The sequence below is a fragment of the Cyprinus carpio genome, chromosome A9 (genome assembly GCF_018340385.1).
Source record: "Cyprinus carpio isolate SPL01 chromosome A9, ASM1834038v1, whole genome shotgun sequence".
Taxonomy (NCBI): Eukaryota; Metazoa; Chordata; class Actinopteri; order Cypriniformes; family Cyprinidae; genus Cyprinus; species Cyprinus carpio.
The window spans coordinates 15,195,375-15,220,683 of record NC_056580.1 but is presented as its reverse complement, the minus strand read 5'-3'; the positions used below and the strand labels follow the sequence as shown (position 1 = coordinate 15,220,683).

The 25,309-nt window shown below is 38.1% G+C and overlaps 1 protein-coding gene across 1 annotated transcript; it reads right to left on the bottom strand.

Moving 5' to 3' along the window:
- Positions 1–5,194: 5,194 nt before the first annotated feature.
- Positions 5,195–24,075, bottom strand: LOC109111067 (ephrin-B2a-like). Its single transcript, XM_042763748.1, has 5 exons — positions 23,149–24,075; positions 16,985–17,268; positions 10,759–10,851; positions 10,226–10,333; positions 5,195–9,213 (listed from the first exon to the last, which is right to left on the bottom strand). Exons 1-5 carry the CDS (start codon positions 23,259–23,261, stop codon positions 8,810–8,812), a joined length of 1,002 nt encoding a protein of 333 aa, XP_042619682.1. The 5' UTR covers positions 23,262–24,075; the 3' UTR covers positions 5,195–8,809.
- Between the last annotated feature and the right edge of the window lie 1,234 nt (positions 24,076–25,309).

Sequence of the window (25,309 nt, the reverse complement as noted above, 5' to 3'; positions counted from 1 at the left end):
ATATACATTTACACTAAAGTGATATTTTTCATTTTTATCATGCAGGTGTATTTGCTGAAATTAGTTATATATATATATTACAACATGTCTTCTCATTTGTTCTGACCTTCACTGACTACTATGACTAAACTGAAATTTCTCGTTGAGCTGCCTGGTGCACCTTCATTACAAATTAAGAACTTTTCGCCAAGTTTCGGGGTAAAGTACCAGATGGTGGTTCAAGTACTGCTGGCATCCCACCCGACATTAAAAGAAAATTAAATCAGTAAGGAGAATCTGATCAGAAAGGCCCATGTGATCTTAATGAATCCCATTCATTATTATATACATGATGGTATATTTATATCACATACATAAGTTGTTAATTTAGATGAACTTCACATGACCTTCCATGACTCTCACATCCAGAGAGACACTCCCATCTTAGTAAAAACCAGAGATCCCAGTCCCATCTGAATCAGTGCATGAAATCACAGATGTCCTCTTTTCATATGGTTACTCAAACATTATTTGGTAAACTAATCCCATCTGAATAGTGATTATGTTTAGCTTTATTGTATCGTTGATTAGTGAATCATGTTCAGACTTGCTGATGTGACACGGGTATCAAACACAAACACATAATGAGGCACATTATGGTAACAGTTTTCAAGATCCACAGCTCTCCACACATCAAACATATCTCACAGACAGTTTACTGAAACTGGATTTAGATGAATCGATACAGTTTTGTTAATGAATAATGTGCTTAAAATGAGGAGCGGACAAAAAAGTATAGAAAATATCCACAAAAATACTCTTTCATATGATAAATAGTCTATAGGACTGTGTGAAGAGTTCACACATACACAAATTGACTGTAAGAATCCAACAGGTCACTTTTAAAATAGAGTCCACATGATCAAAGTCTTTAATACTATTTAATCACAGAGGCAAGGAGCTAATTCATCAATTTATATTTATATATGCAAAGATCCACCACCGTTATTCCAACAATGCAAATGAGCGGAGAATCAGCGTGTTAATTCAGATCTTTTACACTCAAACCCCAGTGTGGCCTTGAATCCCGACCTCAGCTTTAGTCACACATGAGGGAATTCTAGAAATAAAAATGATTTTAATAAATCCATAATTCCAGCTGAATATGTGCGCACTGGGGGACAGACAGGCAGAGCGCGTCCTATGCGCTATTCGAGCAGTAGGTTGGTCTCACGGGGGTTTTAGAATCCGGTTTTATGATTATTGTTGTGTGTGTGTGTGTGTTCATGCATCAGCTAAAGTTTCGTCACATCAAGCTGAAATGTTGTGATTGCTATGACAATGCTTTTGATGGACAGCTCAAAGCTTCTTCAGTGACAGCTGGAAGTGACAGAGGGTGGGGTATATATTGTGACACGCCTCCTGAGAGCTGTCAATCACATTGATTGGTAGGCCTCAGTAAGCAGAAGCTCTCTAGATGTTTGGCCGTTTGACAGTCCATGACAGTGGAAGTGGAGCCACTGTAGGAATGAGGACAATAAACAGTGTAGTTATTTACTAATAAGCCCAGACGAAGTCTGTGGAGCTTTTCACATTTTCTGCACTGGCTTTGGGGGAAATCTGACTTAGAAAAAAAATATTTTTTACAGACATAAATCACATAGAGCCATTTAAATATTCATATTTTTTATGTTTTAAATATATACACTATCATTCAATAGTTTGGGGTTAGTAACATTGTTTTATGTTTTTGAAATAATGCTCCCAGTCTCAATGGCTGCATTTATTTGATTAAAAATACAGGAAAAGCACTATTATAGTGAAATATAATTACCATTTAAAATAAATGTTTTCTATTGTAACATTACTCCAATCTTCAGTGTCACATGATCCTTCAGAATTCATTCTAATATACTGATTTGCTGCTAAAAAAAACATTTCTTATTATCATTGTTGACAACAGTAGTGCTACTTCATATTTTTGTGGAACCTGGGATACACATTTTTTCCAGGATTCTTTGAGAAATAGAAAGTTCATCAACATTATGATGTTATACTATGTCTTTAATATCACTTTCGATCAATTTAGTTCATCCTTGTTGAATGAAAGCATTAATTCCCCAATCCCTGGCCCCAAATTTGAAAATATGAAATTATGTATAGTATGTATAATCTGAATCTGGTGCTATATTGTCATACTTACAAAAATCATATAAAAACAAATAAATAAATAAAAATAAATCATGCATATTGGAATCATGTAGAATAATGGAATGGGCCTCCTATAAGCTTCTACACTGTAAAAAAAAAAAAAAAAAAAAAAAATAGTAATAAATAGTAAATAAATAAAGCAAAGATTATTTGATCATGTTTCACAATAAAATAGTTTATTTTTCTACTTAAATTTTACATTAACTCATTGTTTTACTTGCTGTCCTCAAATAGACTTTTAATTCCGAGTGAAGTTATTTTTTATTTATTTTTTTATTGTAGTTATACAATAGTTCATTGGCATTGGCATTAGCATTCACCAGTACTAATCTTTCAAGGGAATGGTGTAATTGCACAAAGTTACAAATTTGAATGAGCTGTTCCCCTGATCCTATGGGATTGACTTTGGTTTTGTATTTGTTTAGTCATATTTACAGACATTCATCTGTCAGCATACTTTAGTGACAGATAATCATTTTCACATTGGCCAACCTGAAACTGCACTTGCTGCAATACAAATACTGATCCACACACACCCAAACACACCCAGCGCACCTCTCACACAGGCCGTGTGTTTTAACACACTCTACATTTGTCTCTTCTAGAAGAGGGCGTATGTGTGTGTGTTTGTGTGTTGTCATGTCCAGGCGCACAATAGCAGTTAAACAGGCTCAGGATTCAGAGTGAGGTGAATAGTTATAAATAAATACAGCCACGCTCCACGCTCCACTGATTCTTTTCTCTGTTATTGATTATTCATGCAATGATGACTCTTGTCAAGTGGGGAATTTTGACATTGCCTACATGTGTTTAGTGTAAACACTGACAAATTGTTTTGTTATGAACCATATGTGTATGTAACAATCTTTCTATTTGAATCAGCATATTACAAATATTGTGTTTTGGTGTCATTAATGCTGTCTGCACTGTACTTCTGGTCCTTTCTGAGACAATACAGTCACTGTTTCCCAATTCACATCGCATTCATTCATTCAGTCAGTCCTGAGCTATCAACACATTCAGTGATAAGAGAACTAGACACTCCTTGAATGACAAATCCCAGTGAGAAGACCTCTGGTATTAATTCAAATACAAAGAAAGAATCAACGTTTTGAAACAATAACATTATTATCTTTCTCTCAGTTTGATGTTTGTTCTATGTATTCTTCCCCACCTGACGCTTTTCTGGAACAAAGATTAAAAAAGATCCTAAAAGAGCCAGTCGCAGTAATCGGCACAGATTATTTTCGAGTGGATCTCTAGGGACTCCATGCTCTTTCAAAGCCACAGCTTCATTTTTTTCACTTATCTAGGCATATCCATATAATCAGAAGTATGCTAAATGAATGAAATGTGTAACGTGGTTTAACAGGAACAGTTTCGCCCAAGATCAAGATAGTTAAAACACGTTTCATCTTGTTTGTGACACACAGACGTGATTTCCAGAAGCTTCAACTAGTCATTGATTTGAGGCACTTTACTAACTATATGTGAACCTTAAACTCATAACCTCTTGAAAATATTCCCTTTTTCTTGACAAAAGTAAGAGTAAAAACCTTATAAAGATCTCTTTAATTCTTTATTTTCACTTCAAAAAGGAGAGAAGATATGGATGAATATGTAGAGAGACAGAAAAGTGGTGAAGAAGCTCTCCTGAGTGCTGGAGGAAGTGCTCTGGGGAGACCACCGTGTAGATACTCCAGTGCTTCGCAACATGGAAAAACAAGAAAGAGCACAGGACCACAAAACTCAGCGTGCATTCAAAGAAACGAATGTTTGTACAGCCTGAGCGATGATCTTCAGATAAACTTGAGGAGAGAGAAGGAACACATTGAGTATAATTCCTCACTTCCTCTTTTGTTTCCCCTCAAGTGGTAAAGCATGCAGATGGTACACATCAGATGAACTTTGCCTTAAATAATGACAATAAAAGTAGGTCTGCTTAACGTTCTTCCATTAGGTTTTGACATTTGACAATTGCCACTAAAAACCACAGAGGGTAATTATATTGATTTTCAGAATAATCGTGATCTTCATTTGAATGATTTTGATTCTTGTTTCTTATACTGTTTTGAATGGTGGCACAACCCACAACTTCTAAATCTACGACTTCACGGCATAGAAGATATATTTGAACTCTAAATTGAATGTGATAACCTGAAAATTTCAGGTACTCTGCTCGATAATCACAGCTTGACTACTGTGGTCTGAAACGCCATCAAATGACTTCTTTATCAGTTCTTTTCAGAAAATCAAAACCATACAGTGCAACCCATGTCATCCGGTTAATGAACACATGACTCATGAGTGATCCTTTTTAGCGGATTTAAAATATAAAGCTTAACCAGTGTGGTCTGATTCACAAACAGTTTCTTTTCAGTGAATCAAAAACCTACTGTGCAGCCAGTGTAGTCAGATTTATGAACACTTTTATATGAGCCAATTCTTTTTAGTGAATTTAGTGAAGCGATTCACACTCTTTTTAGTGAAGCAAAAATATACCGTGTGCATTTTATGAACAATTGACTCTTATGAGACAGTTCTTTTAATGAATCATTCAAAAACTTTTTATAGACATTTTACTTTTTTGTAGCTTACTCTGTAGTTTATAACTCCAAATATAAAATGTTTATGGATTCATAATTTTATAATAATTGTACACATTTACACAGCTAAAATATGCCCAAATGAATCGATAGCCTGTCCTTAACTGATTCTTTTTCTTTAGAGGATTATGAAGCACTCTGAACTTCTTGAACCTTTTTCTTACTTAATATGTTTATGGTTAAGTAAAATGATCAGAAGTTGCACCACAACATTGTTAACAGCTTATGAACCAACCTCAAATGTGTCTGGGCAGGTTTTCATTCATGAATATCAGAGAGAGTTCATTCATTTCAGGAAAGATGGTGAAAAATTAAGTCTAATTGTAAACGGATGAACTCCACCTGACACAACGTGCCGAGCCACATCGAATAAACATAAAAGAGAACCGAAAGTTCCATAGGAAAAACATTTTATTGAAAAACATTTTCAGTTTGTAACAGACTGGTGGAATGTGTGCCATTTCATTTCTATATCTTTATAAGGTTGCACGTCCTGACCAGATCTTACTGCGAGAGAAGGATGGGCGCATGGGCCATCGGGAAACGATAGCGACAGAAAGATAACAGGAAATGGAGAAGTTAGGGAAAAACTCAAGTGATAATACTGAGGTTGTGTACAAACTGGGTAGAAAAATCCAATAGAAAAAAAAGCAAAAACAAAGAACTAATTAAATAAATATCTATGGTACACACGTATGGCACAAATATGCAGCAAGCAGTCAGTTTGGCAATTCTTTATCTCATTTTCGTTTTTAAACCAGATCACCATGGGAACAGTGCAAAAGGGTTGAGTGGGAGGGGTCTGACGAGTGCTAGCTAAAATACATAGCAAAAAATTCCACTTCTATACAAAACATCTTACTTAAGAGTTTATAAAAAACAATTTATTGGGTATTCATCGTCAATATTTACACAAGTCATTTACCAAAAAAATTAGTATGCTCTCTTTTAACTGAAGTGAATCATGTTTTTTTTTTTTTTTTTTTCTTAACTTTTTTTATTTGCTAGAAATGTGAGAATAAGGCTATCGTAACAACCGGGGATCCATATACAATACAAACAATAACGTATATACAGCCTCTCACCTACAGATGTACGGTGCAAAAACTAGAGTCTCGTGAACTCAGGGTGACCATACAAGCAAGGCATTTTACAGTGGCCCGAAGACACTTCTCCCAGCGTTTCGCAAACCTTCCGCCCACATCGGTGCAACATCTTACGCTACTAGTTAAGTCATACCGCTCCTAAAATGCAACGGGAATGTTTGCAACCTGCTTGCCAGGACAGTGTCTTCGGATTCAAAGAAACTAAGGAGATTGTCATATTTAGCCCATACAGGACAGAAACCGAACAGCAATATGTTTGTAGTTTTTGTGGCATGTGTGTCTTCTATAGTTTGAAACAACTGCTCAGTCTTCAATATGTAGTTGTGTGTGTAAGTGTTCATGTTTCACAGTTTACCTCCAACCTACAGCATAAAAAAAAAAAAAAAATAATAATAATAATAATAACACACCGGGTTGTAGTGTTTTTGTATGCTGTATTATTTCATTTAATTTTCAGTGGTTAAGAACACTTTTCCATAGGTGAACGTATATCATCTTTTTTTTCTCAATTGTTATAAAAATAAATAAAAATTGCATATTTGCAGATTTTGTGGCCTCTTACAGAGGCACAAAGCTCCGATCACACAAGGCTTGGCTTCTCAGTGAGATTCAAGAACCTCCATGAACAAATGAAAACAAAATGGATGAACAGTTAATGTGCGACTATGGCAATCCACAGTCAGTTTGTGGACATTTTCAACTCTCAAAGTCCACCTTTGGTGACCAATTTTGATTTCAATGTAAGAAACAAATGAAGATAACTGTCTGCAGGCTGGCATTGCTCACAAAGGGTTTCGCACGAATGACGACACACACACACAAAAGGGGTTACAAAATCCTCTGGGAGCTGCGGGTTGTGGGATACTCTGGCCTCTGCTTGGCGACTTCCTCTCTAAAACGCACGCTAAGTCCACTTGTGACCTCCATCGATCATAATGTGTTTTTTTTCCCCTCCAGAAACCTCCCACAATTGGAGCCTGAAAGATCCCATTTCATGCAATTTAGTACATTTAGCCTGCGCTCGTTCTCATCTGGTATGCTCACTAACCCACGTCTACTGCTTTCCTTCCAGATTAAGGGGCCTAATTTCGACCCAGAGCACATCTGAGCTTCATCAACAGAGACAGGCAGGCCAGAGAAGTTGGTTTAGTCAGGACTCTGTTAAACGTGCCCTTCCTTTGGTCCGTTTCTGGCCCTTCCCTCTCATTCCTTTCGGCTATTTTAAAACCCAACATGCTGTTTTCCCTGAGGGCTCCTTCCAAAGCCGCCCCTTCCCTGGCCATGAGCGCATGTGCTTTTTGTGCGGGTATGTGTGTGTGTTTGTCATCAAAAGGCAGCTATTCGTGTGGGGATCGATGGAAAAAGCAAACAGCGAGATGGAGAAATATCTGTCAACGTAAAGGAAAACTCGAAGCTTGCATAATGTGCAGATTCACCATAAATTATTCATATTCTTGATGTTTCACACCAACCTGTCTGTGTGGTATCATAAATAAAGTCTACATGCACTCTTTCCGACCCTTTTCATCTACAGCTAAACAAATCCATAGAGAAATGCTAATTAATTCTTTTGTTTCATTAAAAACTAAACAATTATATCTTAATGTCCCTGTGCTGTTGAGCATAAACGTAGCGCACCAGTTCCTCTTTTCCACAATCTGCACAGGCTACTGGTGAACGACAATGTGTGTGTGTGTGTGAGGGCAGAAATACTAGAATAACAGGAACTTTTGCAGCGACATGCCTGGGGAAGGCGGCCATTTTGTGTCAAAAATGACAGATTTTGCTATTACGTCTTGAGTAATTTGCTCCCTGCGATCTCTGTCTTAATGTGTTTTCTTGAGTTTGTACTCCACGTGGGAAAGGTGGTGAGGCTTTCAAAGTGCTGCTAAAGTGTTCATGTGGGTCCTCCACCTTCCCAGCAGGCAACAGGGGAACAACTGTACCAAATATCGACGTTCTTTCCTTCCTTCCTTCTTTCTCTGTTTGTCTCATTTTTCCAGCCCTGGCAGCAGACGTATATAAAAATGAAATGTGTGTATGTGTCTTCCACGCTACTAAACAGCACATAAACCAGCACAAAGGGATCTCTATGTCTTCTACCAAACGAATCTGCAAGTGGACTGCACTGGGAATGACAAAAAGAAATGCATGTGAGACACAAAAAAAAAAAAAAACATACAAAAAGACTTCAAGTAAACATCGTGAGTCATTTTGTAGAGGTGAACAAATGTGGAGAGCTAATGTAAATGAAAACAGTACGAGTGAACGTGCAAAAACAGATGATGTCCATTCAAATGTCCAACAGTAGGCTCCGGAGAGCTTCCTGCTTCCTCGATAAATCCACTTCCTGTAGCTCTGGTCAGTAGGCTGCATTCACTTCCTGTTTTGAAACGGATCAGCCAATCATAGTTCATAGTTCTTGCTGTGTGATACTGTCATGTCACTTCTCTTCTCCATCTCCGTGTGGTGTGTCTTTAAGGGAGATGATGTAGTGGAAAAAAGAGGAAAGATTCATTGTCTTGACCTCTCTTCTCACGGCCACCCCCTCAAACCCCCTCTCCCCCGCTCGTCTGATTCACACACACTCCCTCGTACACACGCTATAGTATTCGTTGTAGTGCACGTCAGTCACCCGGAGGGTTTCTGTTTTCCTTTTTGTCATTTTCTATTTGTTTGTTTCGTTTTTGCAGGTGCAAGAGCAGCAAATCAGGAGAGTCACTCCACCATCAGCAACATCTATACTGAGAGTAATAATCAGCAATATTGTAAAATAAACAAGAATAACAAAAAAATAAGAGGGGGCAGAACGAGGGTGAGCTCAGGTGTCGATTCCGCCCACAGGGGGTTCTTCGAGGGCCATGTGGGGGGTTAGAGTTAAAATGTCCGAAAGAAGCGTGTCCATTTTCACACTTTATAATAGATGTTTGCTGGGCTTTGCGGCGGCATTTCCTGTACGATGTAAACGGGGTGTCCGTAATCGCCACTTACTTTCTCGTAATGTGGGCAGAAGACGCTGTCAGCAGTCCGAAGCGGGATGATGATGTCACTCGGCTCCGAGCCGTTGTTGTTGCCTCCACTGCCACCCCTCTTGGGAGTGGCTAATGTACTGAGTGACAGCGTGGTGGCGTGCTGAGGCGAGTGTTTGCGATGGCGTCGTCGATACTTCAGCAGGAGGAATACTAGCATGATGATGATGATGATGACAATGACGCTGGCCGAGGCGATGCAGGCGAACAGGGCAACCTCTGAGCCAATGACTGAAGACGATTTATTTCCATCTCCCTTCTCTTCTCCTTGTTGAGACGCATCTAAGATGGAAAAACAACATAAACTTAGCAAAAAAACAACGAGCAACTAGTATTAAGGACTATGACGATAACTATAACAATAATGATAACTACAATATAGTTTAACAATCGTCCACTGGTCTGGATGCTAATATTGTTATAGTTATCTTTTTTAGTCATCGTTCTTGGTGTGAACGGGCTTTCAGACTAGAAAGGAAGTGGAAGGAAGAAATTAAAAAGATGCCTTAACACTAAATGAAACATCTTTTATGTGTGGTGAAATAAATTTACATGTATTTATTAAGCAGACGCTTTTATCCAAAGCAACTTCCAAAGGAGAGAAAACACAAGTGATTGATCATAAAAGAGCCGACAGTATTAGAAGTGCAGTGAAAACAAATTTCAAGAAGAAACCAGAGTACAAAGCTTGAGTAGCAGCGTAAGTGCTGTAGAGAGAGAGAGGAAAAAAGATAATTTCTTTTAAAAAGAATTGCCTTTATCTAAATGGTTTAAATGAATTTGTTATGTGCTTGTGGAAGCCGTCAGTTTTCTGAAAGACATTTTGAACTCAAAAATATGTATTAGGATAGATAACGTCTAAGAAACACTCCGTGATCATGGAAAGCTGTGGACAGAGTGACCTTGCACGGCTCTGGACTCCAGTGAGTTTGTATGGAATGGCCCAGATGAGTCTGGCGGAACAGATGAGCTGCTAACACTCACACTCAGGCTGTTTTACAAGTGGATTATTGTACCTAAGACACTCCACTCAAATGACTTTGATTTCCATATGCTTCAACGTAGAAGGAGAGAAGCTGAATTCTAAAATGAATGCGTTCCAGCAAGTCCGTCTTGCTCTGTCACGTTAACGATTTACTTGTCAGAAGGATTTTATAAGAACAAATCAGTGTGCATATCCTTGTGACAGAGGACTGGTACTTGCTCAGCAAAAAAGGGATTAAAAAGCAGAGAGAATGATGAATCAGTGAGCGTCCCTTTACAGGTGTGTGAGGTGATAAAGTGTGCGACGTACCAGGCTTGTCAAGTACTTCATTCGATTTGGTCTCCTTGCCCCCTGCGTCGGGGTGTTTGGGAGGGTAACTGGTTGGGTATTCTTTGGGGGAAATGGGATCGGAGGGGTCTGCAAAACATAGATAAGAAACACATTCATCACTCTGATATATGTATGCATTTTCATGTGGAGAGCTATTACTTTCATGCTGCTCAGCGAAATAAAAGTGTGCGTGTGTGACTGATAGCGACCATGAGAGTGTATGTGTGTTTATCATTAAAACACAAGCAGCCATGATTAATCTAGTGACCTTCAGCTTGTGTCTGTATGTTTGAGTGAGAGAGAGAAATTCAGTCGCTTGTGTTGGTGGGTGTGGCCTATGGTAATTACTACAGATTTCACTGGTGAGGTGATTTATGAATAATTGTCATTAATAACAGTGCAGGGTCTGCAGCGGGTTTCAAGGGATTTGCTATTGTTCTACACCCTCGTGCCCACAGTAAAGCAGCTATTAGACACCCACACACACACATGACAGTTAAACGATTACTCACTTTGTCCAACCTTCATGATGATTTTCATCGATTTGGTTTTACACACCCCTCCTTCCTGATTATCCAGTCCTTCCATCGTTCCATTAGATGTAGCTGAAACACAGTTACAAAAACAAGATCTTTAGCAACATGATATCAACTTGTGTTTATTATATATAGAAATACATAACTGAGATTGATCAAAGAGGGTACAAGCTATTTAGATGATGTAACTGCAACATTAACACAACTAATGAATATTCATGCAGTCAAATCTCTGTGCAGAAACCTCATAAATCATGTAACCAAACTTTTAGTAGTCCTAGCTGTGCCATTTATTAATATTATTATATTTTATTTTTTTGCACTGGCCAAAATTGTGTTTGTATTGGTGTTGAAAGATGAAATGGTCAGAAAGTGTGCCATTGCTCTTTAACAATTCAATAGGAAATAAGAAGGATTAAAGGAATAATAAAAAGCTGATTTTGTTTACAAGTGAGGCAAGGGCCTCTAGCACCAGGAGTGGTTGTTAATAATTTAGCGAATAAGGCACAGAGAGAGAGAGCTATTAATGAATGTGAGGTTTGGAGCGTGCTTAAGAGCGTGTAGCGCTTTAGCCACAGCAGATGTTTGTCAAGAAACAAGTGTACAAAATAGACTAAATAATTTTAAAAGAATAATTTTTGAGCAGATTTTGGACTTGCTTAAAAAATGAAGTGAGGAAAACTAGTTTTCTAAATGCAATTCGACTTAACATTAACATGAATTTGAACTGAATTAAGTCGTTTGACGTCATTATCTGTTGCTAAACAAACTATCAGCAGTATTCTGGCCACTGGGTCCTATGTGGTCTTGTAACCGAACAATGTAGCTATGCCAAGTGCATGTGTGTCCACGCCCGGCAGGCTTGCGGTCTATTGGGTCAGTAACACAGAGCTAACGAGCTGCCAAGGGCTTAACGTCTGGTCAGCGTCCAGAACAATGTGGCCTGCATTCAGAGAGAGAGAGAGAGAAAGAGACATGGGAGGGATGTTGGAGTCTATGAGGCGCCTGTCCCCCAGTCATCACTTTTTTTCCCAATGCTTCCACTTAGATGAAGTGGATGGAGTGAGTGAGTTATGTGTGCGCCATGTGATGGATCTTTCTTATTCTGTGTTTCTTCTTTATTTGTTTGTAAGGACTGCAGCATGACACCATCTGACTCTCTCTGTTGCTTCTTTGACCTGTGGCTTTTTAGTGTTGAGAAGAACACAAGCTCATTACATGTAAAGCTTCTGAATGGCTTGCGTTCCTTTCAGTGTGTTCATTTCATAAATCTGGCAAATGAGCCTAAAAACGCACTCATTAAAGCAAACTCATTGCTTAAACAATAATCACATGATTATCTCACATTGCAGGTCAACAGTATACCATCACATGATACACACAGTTTATTTAATTTTAGATGAAGTGACAAGTTGATTAGAATACAAAGATACCTGTGTGGAACAGGTTTGGCCTACACTGTGAAGGCCAAATTTCCCCAAATGGATAGTAAAAACCTGAAACCTTCATTGTGGAGAGCAGCAAGAGGGCTCAATGAAAAAAAAAAAAATTTAATAAATAAGCTAAATACTTAAATTGAAAAATAAGGCTGAAAATGTTGTGCATTGATAAAAGAATAATAATTTAAAAAAATCATTAGAGCAGTACAAAAACAATACAGGCCAGAGGAAAGTGCCCACCATTATAGAAAACACACAGTAGTGTAGTAGTAGTACTGCTGCAGTATTTATTGTATAGCTATGAGTCATTTATAAAAACAACAGTAGACTAGGTTATGCTCCCAGCTAAATAAATGTGTCTGTGCACTGCATGTGGACACAAAAACCCAATATTGACACCAATACCTGTTTGGTGAAACCCTATCAAGCTCAAACAGACTGCGAGATATGTAAAGTCCTGCCATGACAATAGGGAAACCAGTGGGACAGGACTGGAAAATGACACCATGCAACAGGCATTAAATGCTTAGAAACTTTTGCATAGAATTATATTTAAACATAAAATGATTTTGTTAAATAATAACAATAATTATTATCATTAATCTTATTATTATTATATTAAAAAAAAAGTCTATTAATACCTTGACTAATGCTTTAGCAATACAGGTACTTGAATATGAATGTGAGTTGTGATGATGAGCTGTAGCTGTTGTTGTGGAGATTGACCTGATCAACATGGCGTCAGGGTCACAGAGAGGTGAACAGCACTCAGGCCAATAATGAGAGCTGACACACAACAATACACACACATACAAACATTGTACATCTACTCTTATAAAATATGGCACGGCACCTCGAAATGCCTTCACTGGCTTTGAACAAAGCCAAACAACATGTCTCTCTTTTTATGTCTCTCTCTCTCAAAGTCAACAATGCTTCATTGGCATTAGGGATGCACCGAATGTTTGGGAACCTAAATTATTCGGCCGGAAATATCAACAAAACCTCTTTCGTTGTTCGGTGAATAAGCAAAAAGACTTATTCAAATATACTGAACAATGACGTGACACGATCAAATAGAGGGGTGCACTAATGCAACAAACATGACGGCAGTGTAGAAGCATTTAAAACTGTCTGAGAAAGACGCAAAAATCAGTGCAAGCACTGACAGCGAGCGACTGTTTAGCACTGCGTCGCATGTCTTCGATGAGAAGTGGAAGAGGTGGTAGTTGCTGGTTTCTGTATGATGACTGAAATCGCAAAATGCCCTTAAACAATTAGTAAATAAACAGCAGAATGTTGTGTTTTCTAATACACAAATGAATTGCATGTATTCAAACAGCGCTGCATGAGCTCGCGGCACCAGGGTTCTAAGTCCAAAGCGAGAGGAAAAACTGCACTGAAGTAGTGTTATTCGTCAGTTGCTTAGTAACATTTTTATGAATTTTCACAAGGCATGTGACAATGTGATATGTGCAACAAACGTCTTCTCAAATTCGTAATGAAAATCATTTATAAATCTACTGTTGTCAACAAAAAGAAGCACTGAGGTCTTCCTATGGGCTTCTGCCAAAATAAAAGCTAAGAAAAAGCAAATGTTATTATTGTAATTTTACTGTTGTTCTGTAAAATAAAATAAAAAGCATATAATAATAATTACAACAGCTCTATTAATACACTTATTATAGCATTCACACATAGTGTTCAGACTGGGATCTGAACTATTTTCTAATGTTTTAAAAGAAGTCTCTTCTACTCAGCAAGGCTGCATTTATTTGTACAGTAAAAAAAATGCATGCCTGATTCAAGAAGGGGGTCTCAAAAATGGCCCAAAAATATTATTCTACTTACTAATTAATTTTAAATTAATTAAATTGGTATAATGTCTGTTAGAATGTCTGTTAGAATGTAAAAAAAAATGTTCAGTATTAAGTAAATATTTTTAAAGCACATTTTGGCTATTTAATTTATGCAATGGTGAAAAACCGTGTTTGGTATTCGGCCTTCGGCACAGTGTTTCACTTTGTTTGGCTTCAGCTGCGGCCAACAATTTTCATTTCGGTGCATCCCTAATTGGCATGATTGTTAATTTTTTATAATATTGTCAAAGCATATAAAAAACTGAAATTACAACAAATAAAACAATGAAATGTAAAGGAAAGGAGTGAAAAATAGAATAAAAATAGTAAAGACTTTAAACTCAATAAATGACTTAATGTTATAAATCATTTATCACTTATCAGTAATAAATGCCCATCATCATTGGCTTCTACTGACATGCTCGCCCTCAGGAAATGGCATGCTGTTACATAACTAGCTGCTAAGGGGCATCGTTTTAATTTTTCATCATCTGTCAGTATGAGGAAGTCTGAAAACTAATTCAGAGAATGTGAAATTGTCTCTCTCTCTCTGTTTCAGGCCCTGAACCTGCAACTTAAGATACCTGCTAAATGTTTCTGCCAATCCCAGGATACACACGACATGTGTACTGTTGTATTAGATTAGGACAATAGACTGACTTGAAGAATAACCAGTTACAGACACCGTCCTAATTAAAACTGATGAAACAACAATTAAATCTGTGAATGTAAACCTGCTACATTCAGCTTTTTATGCACTACTCACTTTTTTGTTCCTAATGAACTATTATTCTATTCTTAAGGGACTAAATTACTGAACACACCTTTAAGATTTACATGGACGTAGTTTGTCTGTGCTTTATTCAATTATCACATCTTTCTGCACATTGTATTCTTTTTTTATGAAACATTCCTGGTCTCTCTAACTCTCTCTCTCTTGGCATATTTAGATCATGTATCTCTCTTCTGGCTCCCGGCTCGAGGGCAGTCTGTCAGACCAGATCACATCAAACTCATATTCACACACACAATCATATCAGAGTCATCAGCATCAGGCTGCATATGAACAATAGAAGAGCCATTTGAAAGTTTGGCCAGCGCACACCAACACACACCAGGGCTCAACAATAAAGCAATAAAGATGGATGATGACCCGGGGTCAGTGTGAGTGAGCTTTAGCCCAGCTGACCAACTGCATGCTTTTATCACAAACATATTTTGTGTTTATACACAGACATCTGTCATGATGTATGAAAATGTTTAGGGCCTGTAAAGGGTTTTTTTTTTTTTTTTTATGTTTTTGAAGTCTCTTATGCTTATGAAGGCTGCAAAATAAAATAAAAAATTTAAAAACAGCAATACCGTTTTACAATTTAAAATAAATGTTTTCTACTTTAATGAAATGTATTCATGTAATGGAAAAAGCTGAATTTTCAGCAGTCATCAATGTCAAATAATCCTTCAGAAATTATTCTAATGTCATTAGGTGCTCAAGAAACACTATTATCTTATAACATTATTTCTTAACATTATTAAGAAACAGCTGTGATGCATAATATTTTTTAATACATTGTTTTCAGGATTCTTTGATCATCGGAATGTTCAAAAGAACAGCTTTTGAAATAGAAAATAAATAGTTTGAAATAGAATGTTGTTTTTTGTAACGGTGTAGTCTTTTCTGTCAATTTTGATCAGTTTAATGTGTCCTTGTTGCATAAAAGTAAAAAAAAAACAATGAGCCCAACCATTTGAACCGTATTATAAATACAGTGAACAATGAACAATATATGTATATATATTTTTTGACACATTTAAAAATATCTTGCTCAAAAATAGCCGTTTATCGTATTTATGTGAAAAAGCTGTAAGGCCAAGTAAATATCTATACTACTGACCTAAAGAAAAAAATCCTAATTGTTTACACACACACACACGTTTGGCTTGATGAACACATTTATAAGGGATTGAAATCATCTGATTGGTTTCTGAGCAGATCCAATTGATAAAGACAGTGATTAAACAGAGCTATTAGGATTAAACTTTTTAATGAATGACTTATCGAATAAACCCCCTACCACACACAACAGTCATACGTCTCTGCTCTTCACAACACACACACACACACACACACACGCACACACACACACACACACACACACACACACACACTCCAGCTGTACACCAGGGCAATTATCATCTACAATGCAGCAAAATGAACTAATTTCTCTTTCTCCTTTTTCTCTCTTTCACTTTTCTTTCCACAAATTAGAGTTTCTTAAGAGAAACTGAGAGAGAGCAAAATAAAGGAGGAGAGAATTTTCCCAGAACTGCAAAATTGGATTTTCTCCTTATGTTGGAAGTGAACTCTCATTGTGAGGGAGAGCGAGAGAACAGCTCAGGTCTGGGCAATGAGATTGACGCTGTGTATCAAAGCAGTCTCTGTTTGTGTGTGTGCGTTTTATTCCATTTGCTAGATCACTGCATTTCTCTTCCACCTCACCCGCTGTTTAAACCGCTTGCTTTGAGCCTGAAGTGTGTGAGTTGAGGCCAGGTGAGCAGTTATTGTTCTCGCAAATGTGAAAATTCAACTCACATGCAAAATGATACAAAGCGAATACGAGAAGTCTTTTGTGTTTGTGCACATACGTGTTCATGGTCAAATGCCACTCACAAACAGAAACCTTCCATCTCTGGAACTCTGGAACTAACAACTATTCCAGCCAACATAAACAAACACTAGCAAATGTGATATAAAGTGTCATTATTTGCACCATGACTCACTAAAACATTGCTAATGTTGTTCACGCCTCAATGTCAACCTTTCCCGATACTCAAAACCACATAAATCCAAAAAAAGCTAACGTAACTGACCAGAACGGTGCGGCATGGGTGGTATATACTCACATATAATGTAGTAGTCTTTCCCCCTAAAGAACTCCAGGCCCCAAAGGTTTGGACTGAACTCCTGGAATTTGAGCGTGAATTTGACGTCCTGGTCTGGTTTGACACAGTTGAGTAGAGGCGTATCTGCCTTTGTGACCTGGCAGGACTTTAGTTGTTCCAGAGGAACCATATAGAGTTTATAATACTCCACTCCATCCATAGAGCCACCCTCCATGCGTGGGCAAACTATGTCCATCTTATCCCCGATCTGTGGATAGAGCACCAGTCCCTGTCCTGGCACGAACCTTTGAGAGAAAGAGAGATGGAGAGAGAGTGAGACACATCATAGACGATAAATAATATTCGAATGGCTCTCAGGATCAAAAATAGGCTGGATTGTGAAGCACAGTGTTGATCAATGATAAAAAAGAGGATGATCAATTATTTAGCAGTGATTTAAATGATAAAACAGGTTCTAAAGAACTAGCTGGATAATAAAATTGTAAGAGAGTAAATGAAACGATCCTAAACTGCATGCGCAAGTGTTTTTAAGTTTCTTCATGAGAAACCAGAAAAGAAAATGGAGCAGCTAGAATGAGACAAAGGTGTTGACTCACGGCTCATACTTAAGAATAAAGGCAAATAGTCACTCAGATGCCAAGCGCTTAAACAACAGCGCTGTGAAAAGAAAATTATGTCATGAGAAACAAGGAGGAAAAACGCAGCAGTTCGCATCAGGCGACGCTCTCAGCCATCTGCCTCGAGGGACTAGAAGTAGCTGGGAAACTGCTCTGCTGTTGTGTGCGTGTGTTAGACGTGCAGTACGGTAGCTGTCAGGACTATCTGCACGACAGATCTAGCCACGCAAATCCTCTCGAGCCAAACACTGGATTGCTATCTCGCTCATGTCTTATCGCTATGCGAGCTTATTTGAAAAGCCAAGAACAGTTTGCTTGCATATGTGTGTGATGTGTTCGAATATTTGCCTTGGGTTCATTCAAAGGAAGAGGGTGAGACTTGTAAATTCCCAGAGTAAAACATGTTCACACCTTAAAAAGCACACACACACACACACACTTACAAAACCACAAATCTGCTATTTTTTTCCCAAATAGAAAAAATTTACATTTGCAACAGAATCCCTTTCCTCCCTTAAAAATACAGGTTTCAAAAGGGGGGTTTTACAGCAATCCCAATGAAGAACAATTCTTGGTTCAATGAAACTTTCAGTGAACAGTTTTTCTTAGTATGAAGAACATTATAATAATCTGAAGAACCTTTCTTCAATTATAAAGAACCTTTTGTGCATTGGAAATGTTAAAACACCAATAAAGCATCTTTACTTATAAGAGTGTACATTCATATATAGTATACCACATGCTAATTCTATTAACCTCTGTTTTATTGCATTTAATGAGCAAACACAACTGAGCAGTGAAAGGGAGAGATAGGCAGCATGCTAGCTGCTATACACATTGTTGCAGCCCAGCCAGTCATTATCTTAAACCACGGGGTTTACAAGGTCACCCCACAGCCCATACGCACACAATCCGCTATTAAAAGGGTGTTTTACATGTCTGTATTTTACAGGAGCCACTGTTAAAACAGTCTAGTTTTAGTTTTGAGTAGGGAACGGGACATAAAAGTGGGGGTAAAAGTATTTGAACAAATAAAGCCAGAGGTCACACTCATGTTTGTAAATGGCTTTAATCCTTGTCTAAAAGACTCACTTTAACCCCCCAACCTTGGCCTTGGTGATTCTCCTAGTGGGTGTAAATATTCTGGGGCATGTGAATGTGAAAAAGAAAAGGATGACAGAATAAGGGTTTGCACACGTTTAACACAGACCGCTCATTCTGTTAACAAGACTGCAGCTGCTCACAGAGAAGTCATTAAGTCAGAAAAGGCGTGCGTGTGTGTAAAAGCGAATGGTCAGGACATGTGCAGTACATCTAAGGAGACATGGCTGTGCCTCTTAAGGACGTTTCTCCATAATTTCATTTGTGATCCACATTTTCCCCTCTTATATCTCAAGGCATCTGTTTTATCTTTTCTTTTTGTCTTCTTCCCACTGACTCATTCACTTGTGCTTAAACGTATATATTCATATTTGGCAGCATTTCTAAAAGCACTTCAAAATTAAGTCATTTACATAAACTTATAGACATTAAAGCAAAACAAAAGAGAACGTGGTTGATGAGTATAAGACTTTCAGGACTCTCTCTGGCAACTTAGGCATGATATAAACATTTTTCATTTTTTTGGAGGACTTCTTAGGGGACAAAATACAGATTTGCTAAAACTAAAACCAACAAAAGTGTTCCTGATAAACTCTGTTCAACAATGATTTCATATATTTCACTTCAAATGGTGCTTTTGCATATGGATCTTTGTCCATCAGCTTTCCTCTTTCTTTCTTTTCCCGTGTTAATCTCTAGTTGTGTGGGCCAAGCCATGACACAGTGACAGCAGTAGCCTAATCCTGCCCCAATAGGAACACAGCGCTTTAACCCGAAGATCTGAAGCAACACTGGGCGACGGACACATATGGGCGGAGGGAACTTGTTTGACTTTCAATCATCAGACCAATATAGAGGTTCACTGGCCATAGAAAGACGTGGATAGAAAGCAGGGGACAAAATAAATCAACGGACATCTCACGGTTTAATCGCTCCATCATGCTTTGCAACCGAGACCTGAATTGGGTGAGAAGGAAAATTGACCAGAAAGGCTCATTATCCCTTTGTCAGCCTATATCCCTTGATTCTTTGCTGTTTTCCTCATCTATTCATCCATAATCCCGAAAGACCTCGTCTGCTCTCTCCTCAAATTTTAAAGCAACACAAATGCCATTTAAAAATTATTTTTTTTTCTCTTTGTGACAATGACTAGACGTTACACTTTTCCCTCAGTCCCCTTTCTTCTCCTCGCTCTATCCCAGCGGCAAAACAATCCCTCCCATCTGCTAATATGATGACGACAAATTTGGAAAATTATTAACTCAGCATCTAAATCATAGCAGCCTTTTGCTAGCAGTCTATCATGAAGTTTCTGCCCCCTAAACGCAGAAAGGGGGAAGGGGTAGTTATTATTCATGGCCCACTCGCTCCTGGTTCATTCATGCCCTATCTGCATGTGTATGAAGCCATGGATGTGCCCCCATCAGAACCCTGCTAAGCAATGTAATCTTCTAATGAAGAGAAGGGGGGACCTCCTTTGACTGAAAACGTGTAGAGCAGGCTGCTTTTGTTTCTCCTCCTCCGACAAAATGGATTACCAGAAGGAACAAGAAAGAGGGAGAGAGAAGAGTGAGGGGGGAAAGGAGTCTTTACACTGATACATCAGAGGTAAAGCAGTGAAGGGGTAAAAAGCACTGCACACTAGATTGACACACATTTTTGCAATGGGAGGGAAAAAAAAACAGCTATCACACACACACACACACACACACACACACGCTCAGTGACTGTGTATTGTGGGAGTTGGTGACAGTTGTCTCATGTACAGAAGGCCATAGGGAGTAGAGTACAGGTATTAAGCACAATTCTCCCATTACTCAGCACTGATACTTTAGATAAAGGGATGTCCCATAGTGCTGCTTGGTACTCACAAGCATTATGGGATTTCTCTCTAATCTTCAGATAGTAAGCTTTACTTTGTGTTTACTGGGTATTTGTGTTTCTAAAATGAAACTGGAGTCGATACAAGATGGGAGTTAGGTTCTCCTCAGTTCATCTATTATTGAAAAATGAATTCATATCATGAAATCATTTAATGTCAAAGGAAATAAAACAAGCCAAAAAGCAAGAAAGCAAGCAAGAAAGAAAGAAATAAAGAAAGAAAGAATGCATACAAATATATTTGAATGTAACAAGATTCCTGCCATGTCCCAATGTATTGCTCTGTTTATCTTGTCACATGGTTAAAATGCAGCCAACGCTAACAATGCTTTCAGTGCCATCACCATTTAGTCCTGTGCTACAAAGAACTATACATTGAACTGCCCCAACAGAACAGCAGGAATGTGTGCAGTGAATAACTCCATGGAACGCCGGCTTGCCTGGGGAGAATGAGGCCTGCATATTTACAGTGACACACACAATAGAGAGACACGCCACTGGAGGTCACTTCATGGTCGCGCTGGGTCTCCATTAATGAAGATGTCACAATAGTTATCGACATGGTGGTGACACTTCACATTCAGTATAGGTTATACAAATTTAACTAACTAAAATAATTTGTAATTACAATTACAAACTACTCCACAAAAACAAAATTACAAACTAAGTAAAATTACGCAATACTTAGATTTGTAATCACCCAGAAACATAAACGCTAATGTATAATGAACATGGCTGCTTGAACTGTAACAAACGGTGAGGAATCTAAACTACTCTCACACTTTTTGACCAAAGAATTTCCATGATAGATCAAATTTGGATATTTTAGAAATCGTTTGTTTACCATTTGTATTCCAAGTACTAATCTTTGAATTAAAATTTTACTCAAGAGCACTGCATGCAATATTTGGGGAAATATAAACATTTAATTGAAGCTTTAAAAATGTTTACAGAGACGGCCACAACCTTTCAATGACTTTTCATCACTTCACGTCATACTCCTCTACATATATATATATATATATATATATGATATATATATATATATATATATATATATTATATATATATATATATATTTCTCCACTCACTGCAGAATTTCTTACAAATACAGGGACGAACAGTCGCCTTATTCTTCATCATGCATACATACTAACCTTTTTTCTCTCTCAAGACAATTTAGACCCAGCAAAATTTGGAATTGGGTTTTTTAAATTAAGTTACTTCGCTTTTAAATAAACAAACAAACAAACACGCAAATAAATAAATGAATAAATAAATAACGCTTTGTACAATAGACCGAAGATCCTCTCAACAACTCAATCCCGGCGCATCCTGTGCAGAGCAAAGCCTTTTAGGTCAGTTACACTCTTATTAATTAACGTACTTAAGGACGCTTGCGACACTGCCAGAGGACTTAAAACAGCCTCTTTTACCTGTGTGTAGGCAACTAAAGACCGTAATTATCAACACGGGACACCTGTTCTGCGGTCTACCCATGCTGTCCCTTGCCCTATACATGCAGGGGTAAAAGAGAGAAGTCTTTCTCTATAAAAACGGACCGAGAGCCCAGGGTGCATTACTGAACGAGCGTGGAGTTTCTCTGCGAAGCGCTCGAGACCCCTGTGAATTTCAGCCTTACTTGATGTTTCGATGTTTTAATGCAAGATTCAGCGCCGATGTGCTACGCGTGCGCTCATCTTCGCAGTCACTGACGAGAGAGGAAAAAAAAAAAAACCTACTTTACATTTTAGGAGAAAACGTCCTTCAAGAGATTTTTTTTTTAGAGAATTATACACGTGATTCCTCTAAAAAAATGCTTAATCACATCTAAAATTAGAGGGGAAAAATAGAAAAATAAATAAATAAGCCTATATCACGACCAGCAGAAATCAAGAAATCAGTTAAAATTATAATTTGCTGAAAACGGTTTGAATGTATGATTTTCTGTCTGAGGAGGATTGGGAGGCACACATTTCTGAGGTAACGTTAGCCACCGTTAAAGGAGTTGGGGCCTACGCAGTTCAATAAAACATTACTCCTCAGCTGGACATTTAACCAACATAAATCACCGTTTCACATTTGTCTATATAAATATGAAATTACTCTCCTGTGATTTCCCTTAATTGTTTTGTCAAAATAATTTTGTGTCATGAAACAGCTAAGATCACTGTGCGTAAAAATCCTCTCAAGAGTTATGACCTGAGGTCCTGTGGGGCCATTCAAAACTATTATTATTCCTTTTCCCTTACTGCCTCAAATTTACAAGTTAGTACGAGGAATTATTAATTACTGTGAAATGCGACTCATTTTTTTAAATCAATGTTCTCAACCCCTGAGTGGAAACAACGCGTCACTCGCCTCAGCTCGACGATCCACATCACCTGCTGTTCATTTTCATTTACAGTACAGAATGAACGCCTTAACACCGGACAAAGCCATTTATCCTGCTTTACTGGCCGTGATTTGACCAACATCGCCCACTTTCAGGGTCTGAACGTTGCTCTGAAGGAGTGAGAGAGGGTAGCTAAGATGTGACGGAGCTTTGTCGCCTCCAGCACTTACTTGGTATTCGTCGTGTTCCAGTATATGGAGTCCAGGATGAGCGCGCGGGACAGGTTCACCTTGCACGCGATGACTAAAACTCCAAAGTAATATCTCCACAGAGTGTCGCCCATGGTCCGTTACGACCGTTACGGTCAAATTCCGTTTCGCGGGAATTTCTAATTCGAAAAAAAAAACAGAAAGAAAGCGTCTTGTTGGAGAGCTGCTTGTGACAATCCTCAATATTATCCCCGTTCCAGGAAAAAAAAAAAAAGTAAAAAAAACAAACAAACAAAAAAAAAAAAAACACGCTGAATAGGTGCCCGGTTAGAAGTGACCCATCCCGATGGGAAGAGCTACTCCTATATTAGTCCTGCTCGAGATGAGAGAAAGCAGCACTGCGGTCAGCAGGCAGTTTCTCATTCGGTTAAATAAACGACTGAGTGGAACACACTCCGATCAACCGGCCGTGGGGAGCACGTACATTCCTCACACGAAGGCGACCCGTGTCGTCGCCGCCGAAGTGCTGGGTGTCCGTGGAGACATGGAAGTTAATCCCCCCGGTGTGGATAAAAGGCAAAGCAGGTAACGTTACCAATTCCAAATGCGAGGTAATTCCGTTCAGGCAGGCAAATGAGGGGAAAAACCACCGGAGTTTCCAAAAAACGAATGAGGCAGTTTGGAATAGATGAACAAGAATGAATTAATTGCAGCCTATTGGGTGTAACAAAACATAAGAATGACTAGTGAATGAAAATAAAAATAAAATGAAACGATGAAGTCAAATGAAAGTTCTCATGGGTCGACGTGGAGCCCGCACAAGAGCAGAGAACAGCTGCGGCTCGAGCCCTGCGGGTCCGGATTGAAATGCTGTGCGCGTGAATTGCGGGATGCTCTGTCCTCTGCGCGACTCTCTACTGCAAGTAGCTGCGAGCGTCTACAACACGGAATATTTGTCAGAGCGAGTTTTTCGTTGACTCCTCCCACCTGCTCTCTCATTGGACAGGTAGCCGTGGAGAGAAACCTGTCAATCAAACGGTCGCCCGGCGACTGGTCGAGCTATGACAGAATATATCGGACTTCAGGTCGCCAACCCAGATTTCAGTTCGAGGGATTTATGACATTTCTGCATTGCAAAGAGAACTCGTGGTAGAATGTGTGTAATCGTAGCTGTTACAATAACTACACCGAAAAACAGGAAACCGTACTAATAAGTACATAATATAGTACCTACTGTTCATGCATCCTAATCATTAGTACCACTCTTTTTCTTTATTATATTTTATAATATCATTGTTCATTTAAATAATAAATTGTATTGTTATTGTCGTGTTTCAATGCATGCACAAAGGTGGATTTAGATTCCCATATGGCCAATAATCTTAAAATAAAGGCTTTTATTTAGGTTGAGGTCGACAGAAACTGCTGAATGCGTAAGGGGTTTATTCAGCAGTCAACAGCGCCCACTAGCGGCCAACTGAACTGAACCAACTGAATGCGTAAGTACATTTGACTCTTCTTAAATTTGAGTTTGAATTAATAACAGGTTAATTATAACAATTTAGTACTATTTTTCTATTTTACACTGACAAAAAATAAAATCATTCATTTAATTTAAATATGGGTATATGATGATATAGCCTACATTACTCTTATATAACCATGAAAAATTAATGTAGTTCAGCTTTACTTGTCAAATGCAGTACTGTTATCACAAACGCACCAATTTAAATATATATTAAAAAATAAATTAAATTAAAATAATAAACTTTTATAAGTATAAACAGTCATAAAATAAGTAATAGCCTACAAAAGTAATACAAATATGTAATAGGCCTATGTGTTTTATATTATATTATATTATATTATATTATATTATATTATATTATATTATATTATATTATATTATTACATTATATACAGACTGTTTACGTGTATCTACTACTAAGTTCTGGAGAAATAAACAACTTAATGAAGTGTATTTTCGCCATGTCCAGCCAAGGAAGCAGCCTAAAACTAAATTAGGACGCAAGTGTGAAAAGCCGATGTGAAAAGCATTCACTCTTTCGTGTGAAGACTAATTGAATCAGCGTATAGGCCTATTTACTGTTATCGCTGTATGTTGCCCTGCTGGTTTAAGAGACCATCAAACGCACAGATTCCACATCATAGCGAAAATGAA

Coding starts and splice junctions, on each gene's coding strand:
- LOC109111067 (XM_042763748.1), bottom strand. CDS start 23,261: ATGGGCGACACTCTGTGGAGATATTACTTTGGAGTTTTAGTCATCGCG. Junction 10,852..16,984: donor GAAAGACTACTACATTATAT/GTGAGTATATAC, acceptor ACTGTGTTTCAG/CTACATCTAATGGAACGATG. Junction 10,334..10,758: donor CATCATGAAGGTTGGACAAA/GTGAGTAATCGT, acceptor TATGTTTTGCAG/ACCCCTCCGATCCCATTTCC.